General features: G+C 41.3%; 1 protein-coding gene across 4 annotated transcripts in view; it reads left to right on the top strand.

Moving 5' to 3' along the window:
- The first annotated feature begins 1,964 nt into the window (after positions 1–1,964).
- The window catches only part of SLC24A2 (solute carrier family 24 member 2), a 247,158-nt gene continuing 224,392 nt past the window's right edge, over positions 1,965–24,730 (top strand). Inside the window, exons 1-2 of one of the 4 annotated variants that reach the window (XM_060300974.1) lie at positions 1,965–2,266; positions 4,136–5,223. In XM_060300974.1, coding sequence (XP_060156957.1) covers positions 4,291–5,223 — 933 coding nt within the window. In that variant the 5' untranslated portion in view covers positions 1,965–2,266; positions 4,136–4,290. The remainder of the gene's footprint in view (positions 2,267–4,135; positions 5,224–24,730) is intronic. The other 3 variants (XM_060300976.1, XM_030840581.2, XM_060300975.1) reach the window with 3 other exon arrangements.

The following is a 24,730-nucleotide window of genomic DNA, read 5'->3' as shown; positions in this document are numbered from 1 at the left end:
AAAGTTTGAAACAGCAAACTTAGAATAACAAATCATTAAGTTTTAAAATCCTGATAATCATTGCCTAAGCAACGATGTAATCCCAACAATAAAGTTGAATTAGTTCATTATTGAAGAGCCACGGAAAAATACTAATTTGATTACTTACATTAAAATGTTTTTGACAGTATATTAGAAATCAAGATTTAAATCAGACTTCTTTTCGCATGCAAAAAATAAACTCTTATTTGGTTAAATCACTAAGGATGAGTTTCTGTTATACGCAGCCAAGTACAAACCCCAGCCAATACAACCTGCATCCGGGCCTCATTCCCCTTCCCACCAAGTGGAGATTCAGGGTCATCTGTGGGCTCTGGGGGGAGTCAGCTGGATAACATTTGTAAAGATCCTAGTAGGAAGGGTGTGATTTTTAAAAATATATATAATTGTTTTCTTTTAAGCAGAACTTTGTATACAAGATCTTCTTAGCCAGATGCATCACTGTATCAGGGAAGATTAGGATTATTAGACGAGGAAAGCAAAGACAAGGGCAGGGGAGAAGTAAAGGCTAATTGGTTACCCTGAAGTCCAGTTTGTATGGAAAAGGCAGATTAAATGCATGATTGTTTTCTTTTTTCTAAAACAATTTCAAAATGAGTTCATTCCTTCTTACCCATCAACAGCGACCAGTCGAGTTACTTTAGAATCATTATGAACTTATAGATGTAATCATATTTGATACGTTTGAAACAATTGCAATTGTTATCAATTTTTGGTGCTCAGATTGGTCTATCCTTGTCTAGTGGGAGCCTATTTGAATTGATTTCTTAGTCTTCCTGACACAAGAAATGGTTGATAGCTTCCTTTATTTCTGTAAATATTTATAAATAAAATGATAGAATGTCTGGGATTTGCTTTAAAATGATGGCACGGAGAAAGGGGACTTAGATGAAATATGATTGACCGTGAGTTGATAGTTGTTCAAGCTGGGTGATGGCCCCATTGGAGGTTTATTATACTATTATATTTGTAAACGTCTGGAATCTTCCAAAATAAAAAATATTTTTAAAGTTCACACTATGACTTCCATAATAGGACCTTAAATCCTTAGCAAGACAATAGTCTTAAATGCCTGGCTTTGGTGGGAGAAAAAGAGATTTCTGATTTCTCCAGGCTGCTCTTGACTTATCAAGAGGAAATGTAGAGGTCTGAGTATAGAGTTTTACCCAAAGTCAAAGGTAGTGAGTTTTCCAGATATAACCAACATTCCTCCTAGACCCAGGAAAGCATGAAGAAACCCTCTCTAAGTGGAAAACAAGAGGAGAGTGGAGGGTAAAGAGAGCAGAAAACGTTTGATGAAAGGTTTCTCCTTGTGGGTACCTCTTGGCAGTTTTGGTGGTGATCGCAGGGCCGGGTAAAAGTGGCTTCCCGCAGTAAGCCGTCTGCCTTACCTTCGCCCACACTTTGGCCCAGATTCTTGCCTCCAGTCCCCAACAAGCCTGGCTCAACTTATTGTGGTGGGGGGATCTTGCTTTCACTGGGCTTGGAGTCCAGAGGCCAGCATACGAACGCTGTCTATGACTCAAAATGACAATGTCTGGGGTCTCAGTTTCATCACCCATGAAATTAAAGGTCCGACTGCAAGACTAAAGATCCTTCAGTGTCCCAGCCAGCCAAACCAGAGACCTCAGAAACCCTGGGCCTGAACATACAACCCTGCAGCCCTTCTTGCCTTTTCACTGATCGTCTTTGTTGCCATTACACATTACATGGCCTCCTAAATGTGTGACTGCTGTCACTTTTTGCAGATAATTGGAGAGGAGGGGCCCAGCAGAGATGACCCTAAAGTTGGCAACACTTTCAGGCTTTGGTAATCAGGCGCGTCACCGTCCTGTACGATTTCTCCTCTCCGTCCTTGCTCGCCTGCAAATCCTGACCCCCGTCCTCACTGCAGAGAAATCTGCGAAGGGACGGCTGCCGGCGTCGCCTCTGCGCCCAGGAGGCGTGGAGCAGAGAGCGCGGGAGCAGAGCGTCCTGCGGCCACGCTCCCCGCGCGGAGGCGAGAGGGAGGGGCCGGAGGGGGCCCGGCAGCACCAGAGGCGGCGCGCGGGGCTCGCGGCGGCTCAGTCTCCTCCCCAGCCCAGCCCCGGACGGCGAGAGCGGCGGCGAGTGCGAGCCGCAGCCCGGGCCTCGGAGCGAGGAGGCGGAGGGCCGGAGAAAGCGGAGGACCGGAGCGGCGGGCCGCGCTCGGGCCCCCGCCGTGTGCGCGTTCTCCTGGCGGATCCCGGTAAGTGCGGGCGGTCGAGCCCCGGCCAGCCGCCAGGCATGGTGGCCGCAGTGGTCGTTGTCCCCGTATCCCGGTTGCGCGCATCCCGCTGCAGGCTCACAGGTAGCTCCGCGGTGGACGTGGTGCCCCAGGCCCCGAAAGGAGTTAGCCAACTCTCTGAGCTCCCAGGCGGGGTTTCCGAGCCCCGACTTCTCCCACCCCAACCGCCCCTGCTTCCGGCTCGGGGTAGGGGGCGCTGGGCAGGGCCTGCAGTCGGGGAAGGCGCAAAGAGGGGCGCTCCCCTTCCCCACCTACTCACCAACGATTCGGGAAGATGCCGGCCAAGCCCCTCCTCAAACTGCATCCCAGCCTCTGGCTCGCTAGTGGGGCGTCTGTCCTTCAGTTTTATTTTCCTATGAACCCACCAGGGAAAGTTTGGGACCACACACGGCAAAGTTGGGGCGCGGCTGGGGGTGCACTTCGCCGGCGGAGCGGTGGGTTTTGCAGGTCGAGCCCGGCTCAGGCTGGAGCCGATAGCGCACCCTGGGAGTTGAGTCTGTCCCTGACGTTTGCCCCGGCCGAGCTTTGTGACAATCCCGAGCGCAGTGAGTTGCTTAATCGTTCACGCTAAGCATAGACATCTGTCAGGCCAGCTGAGAATCTCTGTGCTGGGTTAGGTTTATCTCAGGAGTAATAGCATCTCAGCCTGGTTTGATTTGGGCTCCCTCTGCAAACCTGAGTTCCAGCTAATCTCAGTGTGTCACTGGCGTGTGTTTAATTAGCTTATTTTACACCTGAGATGATCTCAGCGAATGCCTCTAAAATGAAATCGTTGATACAAGAAAAAACCAAAACCCCAAAACAAAACTGTTTTTTAAAGAAAATTAAAAAGGGGAACCTTCGGAATATCAGCTGTCATGTGTGGGTATTTTACCCTTCTCTGTGGAGACAGAGAATGAAAACTGCTTGGGTATCTTACCTACTAGAGAGTCAGTGTCAGGGCTATTTTTGGCAGATTTTGTGGACAGAGGTATCACTGCAGCTTGCATATTGTTTATGAAATACACATTTGATGTCTTGAAGCAGCCTACTTGTTAGAAGTTGTTTGATTTACTAAGTTGTCTATTTTAAATACGACTAAAGGTTGTTTTTTAAAATAAGCTTTAGCTGAATACAGTGTCTAGATATTTAGGGAAGACAGTTTGTTCATGTCATCAGAACATTCTTTTGTAAACTTAAATTTTTAAAGGGCTACTTTTCTGCATTTGCTATAGGAGGGGCTTTCCATGAAAAATAGGATCCTGAGATCTTTATGTGTGCAGGAAAAGAGTGCTGTCTCCTCCAACACTCAGCCCTTGCCAAGTGATAGATTAATCAGAAAAGTGTGCCTGCAACTGGAATTATATAATTGGACCAAAAGAAAAGACAGTGGTTTTGGTTGTCAAATACGTAGATAATTCTAAAGGAAGTGATACCTTTTTTAGCCCTGGGAGGTTATTTGTTACATGAATTAAGGTGGGATAAATAAAGATTTCCATCTACATCTATAAAATTTTTGTATTTAACAGACACAAATACATAGTCTATGTCTAACATTGGATTTACCAAAATGTTTGCCTTTGTACATACACTGTCATAAGTGCCTAGTATGTGTCACGTCCTACTCGTAATGCTTCATGTATTTTTAACTCATCCTCAAAGCAGCACGTGGTGGTAGGTGCTGTAATTGTCCTAATTTTTGAAATGGGGAAACTGAGGCACAGAAAAATTAAGGAACTTAATCCAAGGTCACATGGCTATAGGATAGGATTTTTTCATATCTGCCAAGTTGTTTTGTAAAAAAGACATGATTTTACGATTCACATATCCTTGTTTTTATTTTTATTTAAGCATAAATGTTGAAAATATTTCATGTGAAGCCTAAGAATCCCTGATTGTGGAAGCACCCCAGAAGCACTGTTAACTGTAAAGTGAGGAAAAGTATGAAAGAACCATCTGGTTGAGTGTACAATTCGAAGACCACCACATCCACCAGAAGACCCAGGATGGATCTGCACCAAAGCACCACCACCATCTCTTTCCTTGAGAAATGGTGTTCAGATAAGTCACCGTCTGGCTGCAGGAGACATTATAATGTCAGAAAAAAACTGAAGTTGATTCGAATCTTAGGCCTTTTCATGGGCCTGGTAGCCATTAGCACTGTTCCGTTTTCAATCAGTGCCTTTTCTGAGACAGAGACACCGAGCACAGGAGAGGCCAGTGGTGCAAGTGGCCCCAGGGTAGCACACGATTACCGTCAAAGAACTCTCTTAGATTTAAATGACAAGATTCGAGATTATACGCCACAGCCACCTGTTTCTCAGGAAGGCAAATCTGAGAATGGTACAGACCATGCCCAAGGAGACTACCCAAGAGACATCTTTTCCCTCGAGCAGCGGAGACAAGGTGCCATCATTCTCCATGTCATTGGAATGATCTACATGTTCATAGCCTTAGCCATTGTCTGCGATGAGTTCTTTGTTCCCTCTTTGACTGTCATCACTGAAAAACTGGGCATCTCTGATGATGTGGCTGGAGCCACCTTTATGGCTGCCGGGGGCTCAGCCCCAGAACTTTTCACGTCTCTCATAGGGGTATTTATCGCTCACAGCAATGTTGGCATTGGCACAATCGTGGGCTCAGCGGTGTTCAACATCCTCTTTGTCATTGGCATGTGTGCACTGTTTTCCAGAGAAATCTTAAACCTGACATGGTGGCCACTCTTTCGGGATGTGTCCTTCTACATCATTGACTTGATCATGCTGATCATATTTTTCCTGGATAACTTTATCATGTGGTGGGAAAGCTTGCTTCTCTTAACAGCTTACTTTGGCTATGTGGTTTTCATGAAATTCAACGTCCAAGTAGAAAGATGGGTGAAGCAAATGATAAACCGCAACAAAGTCGTCAAGGTGACAGCACCAGAGGCCCAAGCAAAGGTTGGTGGTGGTGGTTGTTTATTTAATGTCTTCTTGACCATAGCTCTGAACTCTTATGTTTTTTAGATCTGCCACTTTTTAAATGGGACGGTGTTTGGGGCTGTAATGAATAGCAGGGTGCTTTATGCATTTCTTTGACAGCCAGACCAACATGACAGTGGGAAAAATAATTTGGGGGGTATTCTGGGGAATGTCTACTAAGTTCTCAAGCTACTTGCCTCAGAGTAAAACATTTATAAATATAGGTTACATAAGCTTCTCAGAGCAGGCTCAGCAGTTATTTGTCGCTTATTTTCTTATTTTTGTGAGCCGTTTTATTTTCATGGGAAAGTGTGTGTGTGTGCCTTGCAAGTTGCAGGGCTTTTTCGATTTAAATGAACGTGTGACAGTTATCAAGAACCATCTCTTTAAAGGTGCTTAGCGAAGAAAGTTTGTTTGTGTCAGCAGAGCTGGATCTTTAAGTCAGCAGCCTAGGGCCTAGCAGGACTGGTCGTTAGAATGGGTCCTGGCCATTCTTCTTGATGCACACAATAGTGCTTCAGACCACTCGACCAGGCACCGATCGGGATATGTGAAAGAGTCAGTGGCAAGCCATGCTGCCTGCCTCTGTAGCTCGAGGGCCCATTTTGCACGCCATGATAAACATGACCCAAAATATTTTTTATGGTAGGATTTGAGGGAGTTTTAATGACATTTTAGTGGCCATCCTACCACTTAAGTAGCAAGCAAGTTGGTAAAGAGCTTAGAAGAAATCGATCTGCAAAAATATAGATTAATTATTAAAAATAATCCATGTGCCACATCAATAAAATTTTCTGTTAAGTAGAGTAATGCTATTCTGATCTATATCCTAACATTGGAATGTCGTCTCGGAATGTGATTTTAAACAGTAAAACAAAATACATATGCAGACTTTTCATACTTGCATCTGGGGAAATTCTCATGTATGCAAAAAACGGATGTTGAGTGGAGGGTGAGATGTTTTGTCCAGAATGAAGGAAAAAATGATATTAATTTAGCATAATTCCTTTATGTTCAAGTTTGATGACCATCCATCATTTTTGTAGCAGCCGTGAAATAGAAGCAAAGCACAGACAAAAAAAACACTAGTAATATTTCTATTTATTCCATGCAAAAAAGAAATGTTCTATACTGTATTTTTTCTAACGTATCACTCAGTGTATGGTTGGTTGTTAGAAATTGTAGTAAAAAAAAAAAAATCGTGGCAAATAAGCATTCAGATGTGATAGTGAGTCTGTATCCTTGAGGGCGTAAGACAGGGTCATCACTGGAGCCCAGTCCCTGATCTAATTTTGTAGCCCAAAGGATGATCCCTCAAGCCATCTCCTCAAGACTGGCTACAAGTTTGAGTGGTTTGCATTAGTCGTCTACGTGTGTATTCCAATTAGAATGCTAAACAGTTGCTAAGGGAAAGGCCTGTTTTTTAGAGGCAAGGGAATGATTTGGTGTCTTATAAATATCCTGGGCCCATCAAAGCTAAAAAGTCTTTTTGAGAACTCAGTACTTTTTCGTTTTGGTATGCCGCAGTGGAACTTTATTAACTTAGGCACAGACTCGGCTAAAGGTTATGTTGGCAACGTGTATGAAAAAGGAATTTGCAGAGCAGTCCAATGGTGTATTGAAGATTGCAGGGGGATTTTGTCTTCTGATAGGGAGGAAGGAGGTGGTTTTGTGCATTTAGTAATAACCTTTTAAATATGGTTTACAGAAGGTTTTTAATAAATTATGTCACTCATTAAATCAGCTCTTGCAGGATTTTTACCTACTATATTAGGTGACTGTCATGTCATTTTAATGGTAATTTAAAAGTCAATAACTTAGGCTGGCATTCCTTAAAGTTGTTACTCATATCCATAATTTTTGCTATGCTTAATATTGTGCATTTTAAAAATTTTGGAATTCTGGATTTACCTAATTGAAAAAGAAAGCAAATTATATTCATGACTATATCTCCTGTTTCTGATTTACCTCCAAAATATGTTCATTTTATTATTTTCCTTTGAGCACCAAATAGCTTTAGTTTATTCCACTTAATCATTATTATTTATTTTGTCATTCAGTAACTAGATTGAACTATAAATTATCATGGGACCAGAATTTTTTAACATAGCTAAGTCTTGTTCGGTATGCTGGAACACAGATATTTTTAGGTGGAACAGTACATAATGATGTGTGATTTCCTTTAGGAAATTTTACCTTGCCAATTTCACTTTTGAATAATTGTTGGGAAAAAATTTTTTCAGCAGTTGGTTTTTATCAGATGTCTGACTTCAGAATCTTATGGAGATTTTGCTCTCTAAGCACTGAACATAAGGTGTCTCAAGGAGGGATGAGTCTTTGAGCTTGGCTGTCTTGTTCTCTGATCTGCAAAGTCGATTTCTGGCTGTATACTCCACCTTTCCTACCTAAGTCAGTGCTTCTAACATCATCAGAACACTCAGAAAAAGACCCCAAGCCAAAGACAGCCCTCAATGGAGTCTTCACAGAGAGTAATGTACTGTACAAGAGTTTAGGAAGCAAAATACTAAGCATATTTTTAGGCAAAGCTACCTCATTGTCTTAATTGCACAATTATGGAAGAGGGGAGTATGGGAAAGTGGAGGAAACATTTTAGATATTTTTATACAAGTCATCAATGGTTCTTACTAAAAACTCATCAATTCTGCTGGGCTGTAGACAGTGAAATATCTTTGAAACTGCTTGCTTCCTGGACCAGTTGAAAATCTTAATTTGGTTTCATTATTGATGATGGGGCAACCGTGGAGCATGAAAAATTAGAAAATACAAACATTTTTCTCATATTTAAAGTAATAGTTTCCCATTTTATTTAACTGTTCTACCTGGTGTTTGGTTTTTTAATTTGATATTTTTATTGCATCTTTTAGTGATAATATTATTGTTTTAAAAAATGTCATGTAGTGTCATGACATGGTAAGGAGATCCTGGGCTTTGATTCAGGGAAAAAGGGTGTTAGCCCAGGTGTATAATAAGACTTGTGACCTCAGAGAAGTCACATAAACTCACTGAGCCTCATTTTCCTAATTAGGAAAATGAAAATAATAATACCTGCTTCATAAAGTTGGGAAAATTACTAAATGAAGAAATGAATGTTAAGCAGCTAACATAGTCCTTGGCAAATGTGGGTTGTTCACTAAGTGTTAGTTCCTTTCCTTTCATCTTTTGTTCTTACATGAAAAGTGAATCAGGATAAATTATTTCAAATTTGAGAATTTCAAAATATTCCTTGAAGATTGTAGTTCATGCCAGTGAATCACTGAGTTAAGCAGGCTGTTGTCTCCCTTAGGGGCATGTGGTATTTGTCATATTATAATATTTTTAAGCCTAATTTCATATACAGTGAACGTATGCAGGGAAGACATTATTATAAACTCCAAGGAAACCTTCAAATGCCTTTGTTGTCCTGAAAGTTTATTTCGTAAACTGTGGTTTAGAAATATCTATGCTAAGCAGAGATTTTTGTTTTAAGGGTATTTTTATTTATAAATGATTGGGACTATCTTCCAAAAACCTCTCCAGAGCTGGTTGGGAATTAATTTGAATCCTGCAGATGTGAAGCAATGGAGTTTCAGGGCATCTGGCATGTTTTGCAGTGTGCCTGGCCTGCCTGCTGAGGTCCCCTGATCTGCTATGGTGCTAGGCTGTCATTGGCCTAGAAAGCAGCTGTCCATGGTATTTAACTTCTTCTTAGACTTGGCACTGTAATCTGACAGCATGTCAGCCCAGTTCAAATGAAGGGAATGGTCTTAATAAAGATGCTTAAAGCTGGATAGTTGAAGGCAGGCTACTTAGTAATTTAGGTGTGCCTTGCTTTATTCATTTTGTGTGTTCCTGAAAAGTTGCTTGCCAGCAGAGTGTTTGCAATGCAAATTGTTATTAATGATCATGGGAAAATCGAAATTGAAACAATATTATAAACTTCATAAAGTGAAGTATTTCTGGTAAGATGCTAAACCATAAACAATTATATAAATACAAATGTATAGTCCCAAGCCTTCTTAAGGCAAAGAATATGTTATAAATTCAACCTTTGTTTCCCCTCCATACCTAGTATGTAAATTAGTAAAATTAATGTACAGATTTCAGTGAGATCATCCTTATAGTGAGTATTACTTGATAGACTTGGAAACTCTCTGTCCTCAAAAGAAAGAAAATATAGGCACTAAAATTCTTAACTGACTAGATGCCTGTGATTGTAGCATTCTTTTGAGTTCCTGGACCCAATTCAAACGTGTAGGGGTCGGGTAGGGGGTGCTTCCCTCCCAACACCAAGAAATTTTCAGACACCAGCAGGGTGTCCAAGAATTTAACTCAATTCTGACACTGTCCACCCAGAGAGAACATCAGTTTTCCACAAGTTAAGGGTTCAGTCCTACAAGACTGCCCCCACTCCCCATGCAGGTCACAAGTCCAGGTTGTTACCTGTAATTCTGACCTACTGGCTGTAAGTTAGAGGTTCCAGTGACCCCCTCCTCGGGTTCAATGAATTTGCCAGAGGATCTCTCAAAACTAAGAGAAACATTTCACTCACTAGATCGCTGGTTTCTTATAAAAGGATATAACTCAGGAGCAGCTGGCTGGAAGAGATGTCTAGGGTGAGGCACGGGGAAAGGCATGGAGCTTCTGTGCCCTCTCCAGGCACCACTCTCCCAGCACCTCCAGGTGTTCACCAACTCTGAACTCTGCCATTTTGGGGGGTTTTATGGAGGCTTCATTACGTGGGTGTGGTTGATTAAATCATTGGCCACTGGCGATTGATTTGACCTCCAGCCCCTCTCTCCTCAGTCCCACCCTTCAATCACACAGTTGGCTCCATTGGCAACCAGCCCCCATCCTTAGGTGCTTTCCTAAAGTTGTCTTATTAACATAAAAAAACGACACCTTTATCACTCTCCACACTTAGGAAATTCCAGGGGTTTTGAGAGCCTCGAGCCCGGAACTGTGAACCAAGACCAAATATATATGAGAAATATATTTTGGTCATCTGAATGACCAAATATATATATTTCTTATAAATCACAGTATCACAGTCTGTTTGTTGATCTAGGGATACAGCATGGTGCTATTTTCCTTGTTTTGCTTCCCTCTACTTATGTTAAAAGCAAACCCTTCAGTTACTGCATATGATTCAAAGGGTGAAGGAGGCACTTTGACAGACTCAGAAAGCCCAGTGGATTTTAATACACAGAGGGCAGATTGCCCATGGCTGTTTCCCTAGCTACTCTGGTTCCTCCAGCAAGAGATGACCTAAACTTTGTGAATCCTGGCAATGTTGAGAGTGAGGACTTATCACCACTTCCCTTCCTGTCTCCTTTCTTCCTCTCTCCTTTTCGCCTCCCTTCTCCCCCTTTTTTTCCCTAGAACCAGATAATTTGTATTTTAACTTTAACAAGGAATGAGATTGTTAAGTTGCTCAAAGATGAGTCAAGAACATCTGTGTGGATTTGACTGGTTTAGTTTCTTCATTCTTCTATTTTCAACCTCCTTTTGTTTTAGGTTAAGTCTCTAGTAAACAGAATATAGCAGCATTTTGTTTAATTCAGTTTGACAATCATTATCTTTTAGCTGGAAAGTTTAGTTTATTTACATTGATTGTGATTACTATTACATTTGGATTCTTTTCTATCATGCTATTTTAAACTTTCTATTTTTTATAACTTTTTTTTGCTTTTGTTTTGGATTGATTTTTTTCTAAATCTGCTTTTCCCATTAGTAGTTTGGAGTTTATACATCTTATTTCTAGTCTTTCACTGTTTACCCTAAAAATTTTAATGCATATATTTAACTCAACAGAGTGTAAAGCTAATATCTTTACACTCATGCTAAACATCTTAAGGGCCTTAGAGCGTTTTAACTAAGTCTCCTTTCCCCCAATGTAAATGATTTGAAGTCTACAATTTAAGTTCTACCTTGATGTTTTATAACAGCTTTATTGAGGTATAATCTTCACTTTTTAAATCCTACAAATTAGACATTATGCCATCAATGTTTTTAGAAGTATCCACATTTTTACCAGTTTTTCTCTTCATTTCTTTTCTCATATCAGACCTTTTCTCTATGACTTTTTCTTGTACTAACATTCTTTATAAGTTCCTTTAGCAAGAATCTGTTAATAGTATCTGCTCCTGATTTTTATTTGCTTACAGATCTATTTTACTTTTGTTCTTGAAGGATAGCTTTGGTGGGTAGAAAGTTATTTTCTCATTCCACTTTGAAATAATAATTCTACTGTCTCCGACTTCCACTTTTGCCATTTAAAAGACTGCTGCTGGTGTGAATGTTGCTCCTTTGTAAGAAGTTGGTCTCTTCTCTTTGACTACTTTATAAGGTTTTCTCTTTGTTTTTGGTATTCGGCATTTTCCTGATGCCATGACAGGTGTGATTTTCTCACTTAATTATCCCCTATTTGTGATTCATTAGACTTCTTGAATTTGAGGATTAGTGCCTTCCACCAATTTGGCCTCTACCTCATTCTTCGCATAATCTTCTAGAATTCTGATTGGATATATGTTATACCATCTCAACCTGTTCTTCATGTCTTTTAACTACTCATCTTTTTCTGTGTTCTTCTTGCTGATCATTTCTTTATATCTGCTTTCTACTTTCTAATTTTCTCTTCAATTTTGTCTAATCTGCTCTGGTGCTCATCTGTTTAGTTTCTAATTGTAATTATTATATTTTTCATTTCTAGGTTTTGTGGCTCCTTTTCACCACTGTCAGGTTGATTTTCACTGTTTCTTCTTCTTCTATTATTTAATGCCTTCTTTTATTTTTCTAAACATATTAAGTATATTTATAATTCATAATTGGTATTTCTAGTGTTAGTGTCCTTGCAGATCTAGTTGTGTTGTTTTATGTTTCATGTGGGGTTGCTTTCTTATGTATTTAGTGATTTCTTTTAAAACTTTTTTTTTTTTTTTGCTGTACGCGGGCCTCTCACTGTTGTGGCCTCTCCCGTTCCAGAGCACAGGCTCCGGATGCGCAGGCTCAGTGACCATGGCTCACGGGCCCAGCCGCTCCGTGGCATGTGGAATCTTCCCGGACCGGTGCACGAACCCGTGTCCCCTGCATTGGCAGGCGGGCTCTCAACCACTGCGCCACCAGAGAAGCCCTCTTTTAAAACTTTGAACTCATATTTCTTGGAACTTGACCTCTAGGGAGTCACTGAGGCCTCGGTTCTAAGTGTATCCCAACAGAGAGGACTTGTTTGCTCTTCTCTCAAGTTCCCGGGAGCCCAACCAACCTGGAACCATTCTAACCTAAATGTCTGACTTTTTTCTACCCATGTAGTGTGAATTCAGACTCCAAAGCCAGGAGTGAGGCTGTGCTTAGAAATTCTTAAGGGAGACTCTTTTTTCTTGCTCTTTTTTTCAATACCACTCAAAACTAAGGCCAAAATAGGCACATTCTACTATTTCCCTTCAGTAGGCAGATTTGTTTTTCCTTATTCACCCACTAAGAGTGTCCACCCTTCAGGGTTTCTAGCTTATTGGGAGTGGAGGCCCCTGAAGTACCTCCTCCCTATCAGGCCTCATGTTTGTAGCTTCTACAATCCTAGTTTCTGACCACTGGGGAATGGCAAATACCTCAGAAGCAAAGCAACACAGACCCCTCTGGATTTGTGCTTAGTTGGTGTTCTAGGTTCTAAGAAATCCCTGCTTCCTCACTAATATAGTTGGGTAATTTAAAAATATATCAAAGAATATAGTATCCAGTAATTTGAGGTGTATATAGTGAAAATGGTTTCTCTGAATGTTTAATCATCATACTGCCAAAAATTGTGTTTTAGACTTTGGATTTGTCAAATGATAATGCATATAACAAGGGATGATAATACGTGTTTTAATTGTATACTTTCAGAATGTTTAATATAGCCTGACGTTGTAATAAAACTCCTTATCAACAGATCCTACCAATGGCAAATTTTGAGTCAAATCAAATGTAAAAGGCAATTCTAACAGAAAGTTTAAATTGTAGATTTGCCTTTTAAATAATATTTTTACCAGATACTTAAAGTAATATATTCATTGTACAGGATTATAAAAACACATCAAAATACAAAAAAATTTAAATAGCCTATAATCTCTCCATCGCACCATCCAGAAATAACTATGAACATTTTTGCATTTATTCTTCCAGACTTTCACTCACACACACACACACACATATGCACATATGTACCTATATATCTAAATAAGTTTGAATGATATTGGATATGCACAACTTTAAACTTACATTGAATATATACCATTTTAACTTTTTTTTTTTTTTTTTTTTTTTTTTTTTGCGGTACACAGGGCTCTCACTGCTGTGGCCTCTCCCGTTGCGGAGCACAGGCTCCGGACGTGCAGGCTCAGCGGACACGGCTCACGGGCCCAGCCGCTCCGCAGCATGTGGGACCTTCCTGAACCGGGGCACGAACCCGTGTCCCCTGCATCGGCAGGTGGACTCTCAACCACTGCGCCACCAGGGAAGCCCCATTTTAACTTTTTAACTTGGTTTATTATGAGCATTTCCTCAGATCATTAACTGTTTTTCACAACGGTTATTCACTGTTTAGCATTATCATAAAATAGAAAGTTATTTTCATATTATATTTCACTACTATAAAAAATGCTACAGCCAGCAGCCTTACACATGAATTTTTGATTTTGGAGAAGCAGAAATTCTGGAACAAAGTTTATGAGCTTTTTAAAGTTTCTGCTAGGTTGCTACATCCTTGGTAGTGTGGACTATTAGCATTTTTAATGTTTTCCAATTTCATAGGTGAAACAACATTACATTGTTTTAATTTGCATTTCGTTGATTAATTGGGAGGTTGAAAATATGTTTCTTGAGAATTCAAATTTTCATTTATAGATTGCCAATTTCCTATGTGTCTTTTGTGTCATTTTTAAAGTTTGCTGTGATGACTCAAAAATCTCTTACAAACATATGCTAAACCTAACTTTAGCTCTCATACTTCCCCACATTTCCACACCTAAATCAAGGCAGGAAGTTGTTGCAATTTTTGTTTTAAAGGATGAATTATTCTAAAGAAGGAGGCCTTGTGACCCAGGAGTCAAGAAATGATGTTCCCAAGGGACGGGGTGTGCCCCCCAACCACGTGACTTTGGTGGATCCTGTACGTCCTAGGACCTTATCTCCAAATCTGGAAAATGGGAGATTTGACCCACATGACCTAAAAGATTACTTTAGCTTGTCATTTCTGTCCTCAGAGGCTCTCATCCTTACTATGTGGAATACTCTAACCATGCCAAACTAAAATCTAACACATTTACCTAAAACAGAAGACCAGATTCTCACCATAACCACAACACCAAACTCTTTTCCTAACCTGGCTTACCTGTAGTATTTTCGCTTAAATGATTTAATTGACTTGGCTAAACAGTAATTTTTGTTTAAGCATGCTTTGGGAGGCAGTTCTTCCATACAGACAGGAGAACAACTTGCACAGGAGAAAATCATTTAAAGTTTACTGCAGGACTCTACACCTCCTCAGCTTTGTGGCTTCTGGCAGTGGAAACCCTCAGTGGCAGCTGCATGTGTGTCCCTGGATCACTGGTCTCTGCTGGTCTCTCCAAAGTCGAGAGAAGAGAGAGATCTGAAAACTGGACGCGTGCTTAATACCCGATCTTTACCACATCAACGTTCTGAAACAGGTACCATCTCCACTGGCAGATCAGGAACCTGAGGACCAGAAAACATAAATGATTGCCTAAGGTCCAAATTTAGTGGTAAACCACATTTGAACTTGGGTCTGTCTGACTCCTAAATGCATTCTAGTTTTCTTGTTGCTTCCTACTGGACAGTTGGGAATAAAGACAAAGCAAACCTCCAAATTAGATGCACATTTCATATTAGGCTGTGTTAAGTCAGTGACTTTTAAATATTTTTTACTATGACCCCCACTAAAAAATATATTTTACATCTCAATTCAGTATATACACATACCCATGCACATATACATACATATGTATATGTTTACATATACATATAAAAATAAAATCTAAGTGTGAGGCATATATATATATATATATATATATATATATATATATATATATATATATATATATAGCATTTTCTACTCTGTTAAAAATGCTAGTTTCAACCCTAAAATAATTTCATGACCCACCAATGGATTGTGACCTAAGTTTTAAAAAATAGTATTTTTAGAAATTCCTTTTTCTTCCTTCTTCCTCTTAGTGGGGCTGTCCTTCAAGGCTATGCTAATGTACTGCACAAGGGCATTTGTCTGACCAAGGGGGCAAATAGGGACGGAAATCCAGACATCACTCTACTGGACAAGCTGTGTGCTTTGGTGTGGGACTGTGTCTGCCCAGGGGAAAGGGTGCCTTTTCTTAATTCCACAAAGGTGCCCTTTAAGCTGGTGGTGGCTTTGCTTCTTACGCCCTCTGGCTCTGACAGAGACTGATTGCAGGGTAAGGAAGGTGCAGATCAAAGCATGATGTGCTCCCTGAGCCTCGACTCATCCTTGGTTCCCAATGAGCTTGTCATCGGGTGGGAAAGAAGTGTGGATGAAACAGGGAGCTATGGAGTCAGAAAGAAGCAGAACCTTGCCAAGAAGGCTGACGCTGCATTTCAATTAGGTTGGTTACCTTTTTATGAAGGATTGGATTTGTAAACCAAATGATGCAGACACGGTTCTTGTCCTGGTAAAAGCTGATGGGTTTGGAAAGGGTCTGGGCACCAGACTATATTAATGCCATGTTTACAGCTTTAAAGGATGCACTCAGAATCCTGCACTGGCAGGAACCAAGCCTGGAGAGATGGAGTCCCTTTCAGCCCACACACTGGCAGTCTAACCCTAGTCCAGGTACTTTGCCCCAAGTGTCTCCTCTGAAAATGAAGGGGCTAGTTTATCTCCAGGGTCCCCACCAGCTCTGATAATTCTGTGCCTCTCTGTTAATGGGAAAGAAACAAATATATGTCCCTAATTATGGACTGACCAACAGAAGAGGTGGTCAGGTAATGAAACCCTGAACTTACCACCTTCAGAGTACTTTTCCAGTTAAGAAGACCAATGAAAGGAGATTAGTTCCTTTGAAGGGGTAATGCAGGCTTCTTCACCTGTCCATAGGACGTTCTTAGAAAGGGTCAAAGTTGCTGGTGCTCTGTACTTTCTCTTTTACTGCTTGATGGACATTGAGCTGGGCAAGGAGGTTGCAAGTAGAAATAGAGGTTTCCCCTTCAACAGCCCCATTCCTCCCACTTAAACTGTCATCTGTTGCCCTAACCACTTGTAGGCTAAGTCAGTTTTATTTTTCCGTGTCACCTGATAGCAATGAAAAAGATGTTGAGCCACTTCTATTATTTTAGGCATGCGGTAGGCACTGAGTATTGGTGCATGTGTTCTAGGAACCTGTGACTTTATTTCCTGAGAGGGAGGATGATGTTTAAGGGTTAACACAATAGAATTATTATTTAAGACTGAGATAGAGTGTGACCCTCCTTGCTGTGTGATCTTGGGCAAGTTACCGAACCTCTCTGGGCTTATGTTTGCCTATCCATAGATTAAGAAAAAATAATAGCCCTTCCCTCCGAGAAAGGCTGTGAATTTTGATGCAATCACACAGGAAAAGTGATTAGCAGAATACGGTCCCACTCACGCACATATATTCTATTCCTGGTCTCTTTTCCTCTGAGTCCCTCTCATATGCTGTTAGCCTGCCCTCCTGTCATTTCAGGACCTTGCCTCACTCCCTAGGCCCTCTTCTCTGTGCCTCCCAAACAGCCAGATGAAGGAGCAATTCCCCAACTGATCCCTAGCTAATAGTCAAATCCTCAGTGTTTGGACTTGAACCTCCTTTCCTTCTGTTCTTGCAGAGGGTTTAGGAGAGAAGTAGTTTCCCTGTTTGGAAACTGAACCTTGCTCAACACGAAGTTCTCTCGAGGTCCCCTGTCACTGTCCTGTAAATGTATTTACTCTTTTCTTGTATACATCATCAGTGTTCAATCTTAGCTTGTCACATCTCCATCCAGTCGTGGCTGGGCCTTATGTTGGTTTGCCAGCATCTGTGTTTTCTGCCTTGGATCAAATCACTCCCTTTGACTCAGGAACTAACCAATCCCACCTGCAGTATTTGGTGTCTCGCTTGGTATCTAGGGTAGAAGGGAAAAGGGCACTGAATACCCTTCGGAAATTGATAATGGTGCTGATGAGTGTTCACGATCAAAAGTCTGGGCCTGAATCATTCATAAAACAGAGTTGCTTATGTATTAAAGTCAAGGAGCAAACAACAAATATCTGACTTGAGAAACAGAATTCATTAGACATTCTCCAGTCTCCTCAGGTTGGAAGTGTGGCTGTCAGGGCAGGTAAGGGCCGTCAATTCTAAAGGCCAGATCACTCCAGCTGTGGCCTTGAAGTAGCTCTCCTTACCGTGTAGCATTATGTAGTGTTTCTCTCTATTGACTTTTTTTTTTAAGATTTTCTGTTTTTTTTTTAAATTTATTTTTGGCTGTGTTGGGTCTTCATTGCTGTGCGTGGCCTTTCTCTAGTTGTGGTGAGCGGGGGCTACTCTTCGTTGTGGTGCGTGGGCTTCTCATTGCGGTGGCTTCTCTTGTTGCAGAGCACGGGCTCTAGGTGCACGGGCTCAGTAGTTGTGGCGCACGGGCTTAGTTACTCCGTGGCATGTGGGATCTTCCCAGACCAGGGCTCGAACCCGTGTCCCCTGCATTGGCAGGCGGATTCTTAACCACTGCGCTATCAGGGAAGTCCTCTATTGACTTTTTATAACAGTTTTTTTGAGATATAATTCACTTATCATAGAATTCATCCTCAATGTGGAATTCACTGGTTTTTCGTATATTCAGAGTTGTAAAATCATCACCACTATATTTAGAACATGTTCATCACCACCAAAAAGAAACCTGTATCTATTAATAATCACTCCTCATCCCTCTTTCTGTCCCCATCCCTGGTAGCCACCAATCTTCTTTCTGTTGCTATATATTTGCCTATTGTGGACATTTCAGATCAATGGGAATCATACAATATGTGGCCTTTTGTGTCTGGCTTCTTTCAGTTAGCATAATGTTTTCAAAGTTCATCCGTGTTGTTGCCTTTTTATGGCCAAATATTCCATTGTATGGATATACTATATTTTATTTATCCATTCATCAGTTAATGGACATTTGGGTTACTTCCACTTTTTGGCCATTATAAGTAACGCTGCTATGAACATTTGCTTACAAGTTTTTGTGTGGATATATGTTTTCAGTTCTCTTTGGTATACACTTAGGAGTAGAATTGCTGGGTCATATGCTCACCATATGTTTAACATTTTAAGGAACTGCCAAGCTGTTTTCCAAAGTGTCTGTACTATTTTGCATTCCTACCAGCAAGGTATGAAGGTTCCAATTTCTCTACATCTTTGCCAGCATTTGCTGGTACATGTCTTTTTGATTATAGCCACCCTAGTGGACGTGGCGTAGTATCTCATTGTGATTTTGATTTGCATTTTCTTGAAGGATAATGATGTTGAACATCTTTTTCATGAGCTTATTGGCTACTTGTATATCTTCTTTGAAGATATGTCTGTTCAAATCCTTTGCCCACTTAAAAATTGGGTTATTTGCCTTACTGTTGAATTTAAGAGTTCTTTATATATTCTGGGGGCAAGAACGTATATATGATTTGCAAATATCTTCTATTCTGTGGAATAAGGAATATGCTCCATAGATGGGGCAGCTCCTCAGCTGGGACTGGGTCTCCAAGCTGTTCCCTGTTGTTCTCTAGGCATCTACTTATACCTAGAGTGATTTGGAACCTTTGGATCAACCCGAAAGCTGCCTGTTTCCTTGAGTTGGTCTTGGAAAGCTTGATGCCCTTGAAGCTAAGGACTGGAGGAAGATCTAGGGGTTGTTTGAGGTTCAGGACTTATTGATTATAGAGAACCTGGGAACGTGCATCTACTTGAACATTGGACCCAGGATGTTTGTTGTCTGGTTGCTACATCACCCTTTTTAACCTACTCCTGATTCTTCTCTGTATTATCTAAGAGAGTTTCTTGTCGTCAAATCCCTTTCCCTACGTATTATCCAGAAGCGTTGTCAAGAAAGCAGTTGGATCACAGTCCTTCTTTCCCAGATGTGAACTTCGCCCATGTTGCTGTTTGAACCTTGGCACTTAGCTTTATACATCTTGGCTGTGGGCCAATCCTGCCCATCTACCCACTCTGTCCCCAAACATATAACCTCTCCCACTCCAGGTCCTAGGAACGTTTGCATCCATTTTGAACAAAGGTTTGTAAGTATATGGAGCTACATACAGTACATAATAACAATACTAGTAATGATCTACTCTGTCATTGCCTGGCATGAACAGTAATTGCACAAACCTAATTAATGAGCACACTCCGCGGTTAAAGAGAACTTAGCCATGCAATCCTGCTGTGTACAAAAATGCACAATTGGTTCAAAGCTCCAGTGGTTTTCCAAGGGGTTCAGGAAACATCCTCTCTCTTGCTGCTAGCTTGCTACAGCTGCACAGGGACTAGTGGCAGGGTGGATGGAGTTTGGGGGCCCTGAACAAGAGGCTGATTTATTTAAATAGGTTCAGATGTGCCAGGCTGCTCGTTTGGTGCTTACTTTGAAGGGCCATTACAAATCTGCTGTTTCCTGCTGCCTTTTATTTTAAGTCCAATTAAGTGGATAGCCACAAACAGCTCTGACCTTGAAAGTCTAAGTGAAGGTGAGAAATGAGAACAGGCTTCGGAAACATATGTTTTGGCGTCTTAATGCTCTGCAAGTCACAGACACTTAAGAAAAATAAATAGAACTGGATAAGATAGTGTTATGCTTTAGGAGGAAGCATTTAAATGCCCTGGGAAGTATCACCACATGCTTCACTGGTGCCTAATCATCAACCACGCTAAAAATTAATCCAACTCTCTCATTTCACCGCGTGGCTCTGGGAGACCAGCCCCAAATGAGTGGTATAGCCAGTGACCTTCAGCATATCATCACCTTGGATCGCAGCCTCCGCCAAGCACCTCTCCTGAGCACTGCTTCCTGTCTCTCAGCAGCCCCAGTACATGCTTTTGGTTATTTGTTTTTAGTAAAACTACTTAGAGTCTTATATGACCATTTCCGTTCAAGTTCTTGCAAATGTGGATCACAGGATGAACCTGTAGTTGAATAACTTGTATTGGATATGATCAGCGTGGGGCTTCTTATTAAAATTCTTAAAGTCCGGGCTTCCCTGGTGGTGCAGTGGTTGAGAGTCCGCCAGCAATGCAGGGGACACGGGTTCGTGCTCCGGTCTGGGAAGATCCCACATGCCGCAGAACGGCTGGGCCCGTGAGCCATGGCCGCTGAGCCTGCGCGTCCGGAGCCTGTGCTCCAAAAAAAAGCCACCTGAAAAAAATAATATTAAGTATTTTGTGATGTGCTGTGAACTCCCCTTCTCTCTTTTTTAACCTTAACCTAACCAGTCCAGGAATAAAAAAAATGCTTGTCCGAGACTCTTTCTGACTCACTCTTTAACTTATTGTTAAATTTTAGTTTCTATACACCAATTTAAATATTTTAATGTTCCTACTCCCTTATTAAATGCTGACATTTTATGAGTTATATGTGTTTATCTGTCCCCAACTTTCTACATCAAGAAATGGGAGCAGATGGCTTTTTTCCCTTGTCTCATAGGATAGTGTGGTAGCTAATGAGAAGATATCTGAGCTCACATTCAAATGAAACCACAGACACGAAGAGACAGTGGCAAAGGCTGAGTGAGAATATTAGAAAATAGGATTAGAGTGGTTTCAAGCACATTTTTAGTGTGGGGTTCAAGTAAATTATCTTTATATAAAGGATTGCTCGAATGTGAATATCCTGAAAAAATGTTCATGTAGTCAGCTTGAGAGATTAATAAAGCACTTTCTGGCAATCTGTATTTGCATATAATTGCAATCCCATAAACTTCCATTTATCTGGAAGTCCAATATCCAGATGTCCAGAACAGAACCAAGATCCAAAGTCCAGACGACTTTTGAGCAGCCAAATAGTTGCTAGAAGATCAGTGTTCAAAGTTCAGGCACTTAATCGTACAATTTCTTAGACTCTTTATAAGAGTCTGTTTACTTTGATCGTATACAAAATTCAAATAAATTAGGTTGCCTGGTTTTCCAGCCCATAAAGAATTTAGAAGCAGCAAATGTGATCTGTTTGGAGCAGGGGTTGGGCAGAGTTCTGAGTTGGGGTAGACTCCTGTGTGCACAGTGATGGCCAGGTCTGCTACTGGCCTATTCAGTGTCTCTAAGCAGTTTACAAAAGGCTCCCTGCTCTGAGCAGACCAGTTAGAAAAAGCACACACACCCCTCAAGTGTGGACAGCTCTATAGGTACAGGATGTGATGAGCAGAAGACACGTTGGTGCAAAGAGAAAGGTGCCGTCTCCTCTGGGTAGGCAGATACAGTGCCCACCAGAACTCCTGGCATGGTGGGGTGCACAGGGTCCACTTACCCCGCAGCCATGTGGCTGTGGGCAGTACACATATACAAGGCGTATGCTGCCCCGTAGATCCCATCAGTATGACAGCCAGTGGCAACAAGAATCAGAAGAACTCAAAAACCATACGACAGTATATCTGTCTGGGGTAACTGCAGGTTCAAAACAGAGTGCTTCACCTTCTCATGGCGCCCATGGACGTGAAAGTGATATGACAATTAACGTTGATAATACCCACAGAAACATTGAGAGAGTCTAAATCATGTTCAGTGTGCCTTGTGCTAGAGGCAGTGGCACTTTCGAGACAGGCTGTAGGTGGGAGAGGAGTGATCTACATATTTGCATAGCTGGTGGCATGACCCAGGCTGGTGATGATGGTGGCCTGGCCAGTGTGGTCACAACAGAGGCAGGGAGAAGTGGTCAGATTCTGGACCTCTCTTGAGGGTAGAGCTAACAGTATTTGCCGATGGATTAGATGCAGGGTGTGATAAAAAGAGAGAGATCAAAGGTGATGCCAAAATTTTTGGCCTGAGTAACTGGAGGAGTGGAACTGCCATTCACTGAGATGGGAAGACTTCACGGGAGCAGGTTTCAAGTGGAAGATAGAAGTTAAATTTTGGATTTAAGTTTGTGATCTAAATGGTTAAGGTAAACATCTAAATGGGGATGTTGAGTAGGCAGTTGGAGATGAGTCCGGAATTCAGACTGGAAATACAAGTTCAGAAATCATAAGACTCTAGATAGTATGTGAAGCCATGAACTGAATAAAGTCACCTGGGAGTGAGTGTAGATAAAGAGAAGAGGTTGAAGGTTGAGTCCTGAGGTTTATAGCGTTGAGACGGGAGAAAAATGAGGAAGAGCCAGCAAAGGAGCCTGAGAAGTGGTAGCTACTGAGGAAATAAAACCTGGAGAATGAGGAAGCCAGGTGAAGAAAGCATTTCAAAGAAAAGAGAGTGATTGCATCAATTGGTGACCAAGTAGGGAGAAGACAGAGAATTGAACATCAGATTTAGCCACAAGGAGGTCATTGGTCATTTGACAAGACCAGTTTTGGTGGAGTGAGTAGGGTGAAAATCAGGGTAAACTGGGTTCAAGGAATGGGAAAGTGGGAATTAGAGATACCTGTAAAGGGAAACAAATAAATGGGTGCAAGCCAAGAGAAAATGTAGGGTCAAGAGTTTTTTTAAGTGGAGGAAAGAATAGCACATTTGTGTGATAATGGGAATGACACAGCAAAAGGGGGAGAGTTGATGATGCAAAGAGGGGAGAATTGCTGTGGTCATGTCCCTGAGTAAGTGGGAAAGGGGTGGGAGATTCTGGGTACAGATGGAAGGGTTGGCTTGGATGGGCACCACCTAGTAAGGGGTGAAGACAGGTAACGGCACGGCTGCAGGTAATGGGTGAGTGTGTTGGAGGGATTTGTGAAAGTTCTCTTTTTGTTTCTGTTTTCTCAATAAAATCAGAAGCAACAGAGTTCCAAAATTCGATTGAAAAATGCTCTGATGAGTAATAAAAATTATCTGTCGATCACACCGACATTCAACAAAATGAAGTTGTGTGGCTCAGACTGAAGTACAAAAATCTGTCCTGCTTGGGAAGCCAAGAAGCAGAGTGATAAATATTAACCCATCGTATTTTAAAAGACCATGTTTTTTTTTAACAACAGGATATAGCAGGGCATTTATCAGCAGTTCAGTAACCTAAAGGGTGACTTTCTCACTCCCTCAGGAGCCCGAGCTATGCCAGTACATGGTTTATGGTAGAAACATAGAAGTCAACGAAACATAAGCTTCGTCAGGACAGGAATTTTTGTTCACACGTGAATCCCTACTACCTAGAAGAGACTTTTTAGGTAATTGTATATGTTTATTGAGCACCAAATATAGGTGCTCAGTAAACAATTAATGAATGATTGATGCCAAACCAAGGGCAACCAAAGTATTTTTCACTTAAAAGGATAGTTACCAATTACTTTAAGTGATCAGTTTCCACATTTTCAGTTTTTCATCTTTCAGGTGAGACTGTCCATATGGCTGCAGTGCTGCCTTTTTCTCCAAACTCTTTATTCTTGAGAACTGACTGCAGAATATTGCTTATAGCTCTGTTTTTATGGATAATTTCAGAGGCTTTTACTCCATAAATTCACTGTGCTGTTGAAAAGCCGGCAGAATCTCTGTGCAGAATGAAAATCTGCTCTCTGATCTGATCTGGTCCAATCTTATTATTAAATGGTTATAGAGATCATAGAGTTTAATGGGTAAAATGCCGGGCAACATCTGTTGGCAAGTTGGACACACACACTGAGAAACCAGATACGGTCATGGAATTTCAAAACAAGGTCCTCTGATATTTAAATTATGCCAACTTGCTACCTCATGGCAGGCATAGTAAGACTCAGAAGCTAAGTAAAACTGTTTCGCTTTGTATTCCAGGTCTAGGTGCCTGTTTGTAGTTGTGTTTCGTTTGACTTTCTTTATAAACAGTAGGACCTCAAAGTAGACTCATTGTTCTTGATTTCCTTTTCCGCAGCAAGATGAGCATCTTCACATAAATCAATAGGCGGCATACTGATTGCTGTGTAATCTTGACACAAAATAGCTGCGCAAGCACTTTTTGCACTCTATCGCAGGAGCCTCAGAGGAAAGGTGCATTGCAGCATGGGATAAGCTACTGAGGGAAGGCGAAGAGATGATTTTACCTTAGTAGAACAACAGGATATATTTTAGTTGCAACTTGCCTGATTAGCAGGAATTATCGATGGACCCCAGTGATTGGTAAGGAATAAAATAACTTTGAGGTATTAGATTGTAGTGCTCTTTAAGAGGAATCACCTTCCTTACTACAAACAAACCAAACCTGACAAGGGTCTCCCGTCCCCTTGGGCCCTCACATTCACAACCCAACCCCACTTGAACAACCTTCAAGGTACACACTACTCCCATTGGATGTTCTGGTCCCAAAGGCCGACAGAAGGAAACCATGCTTTCTTGTTCCTTTT

The sequence above is a fragment of the Globicephala melas genome, chromosome 6 (genome assembly GCF_963455315.2).
Source record: "Globicephala melas chromosome 6, mGloMel1.2, whole genome shotgun sequence".
NCBI classification, from domain to species: domain Eukaryota; kingdom Metazoa; phylum Chordata; class Mammalia; order Artiodactyla; family Delphinidae; genus Globicephala; species Globicephala melas.
This window is presented reverse-complemented; position numbering and strand designations above follow the sequence as displayed.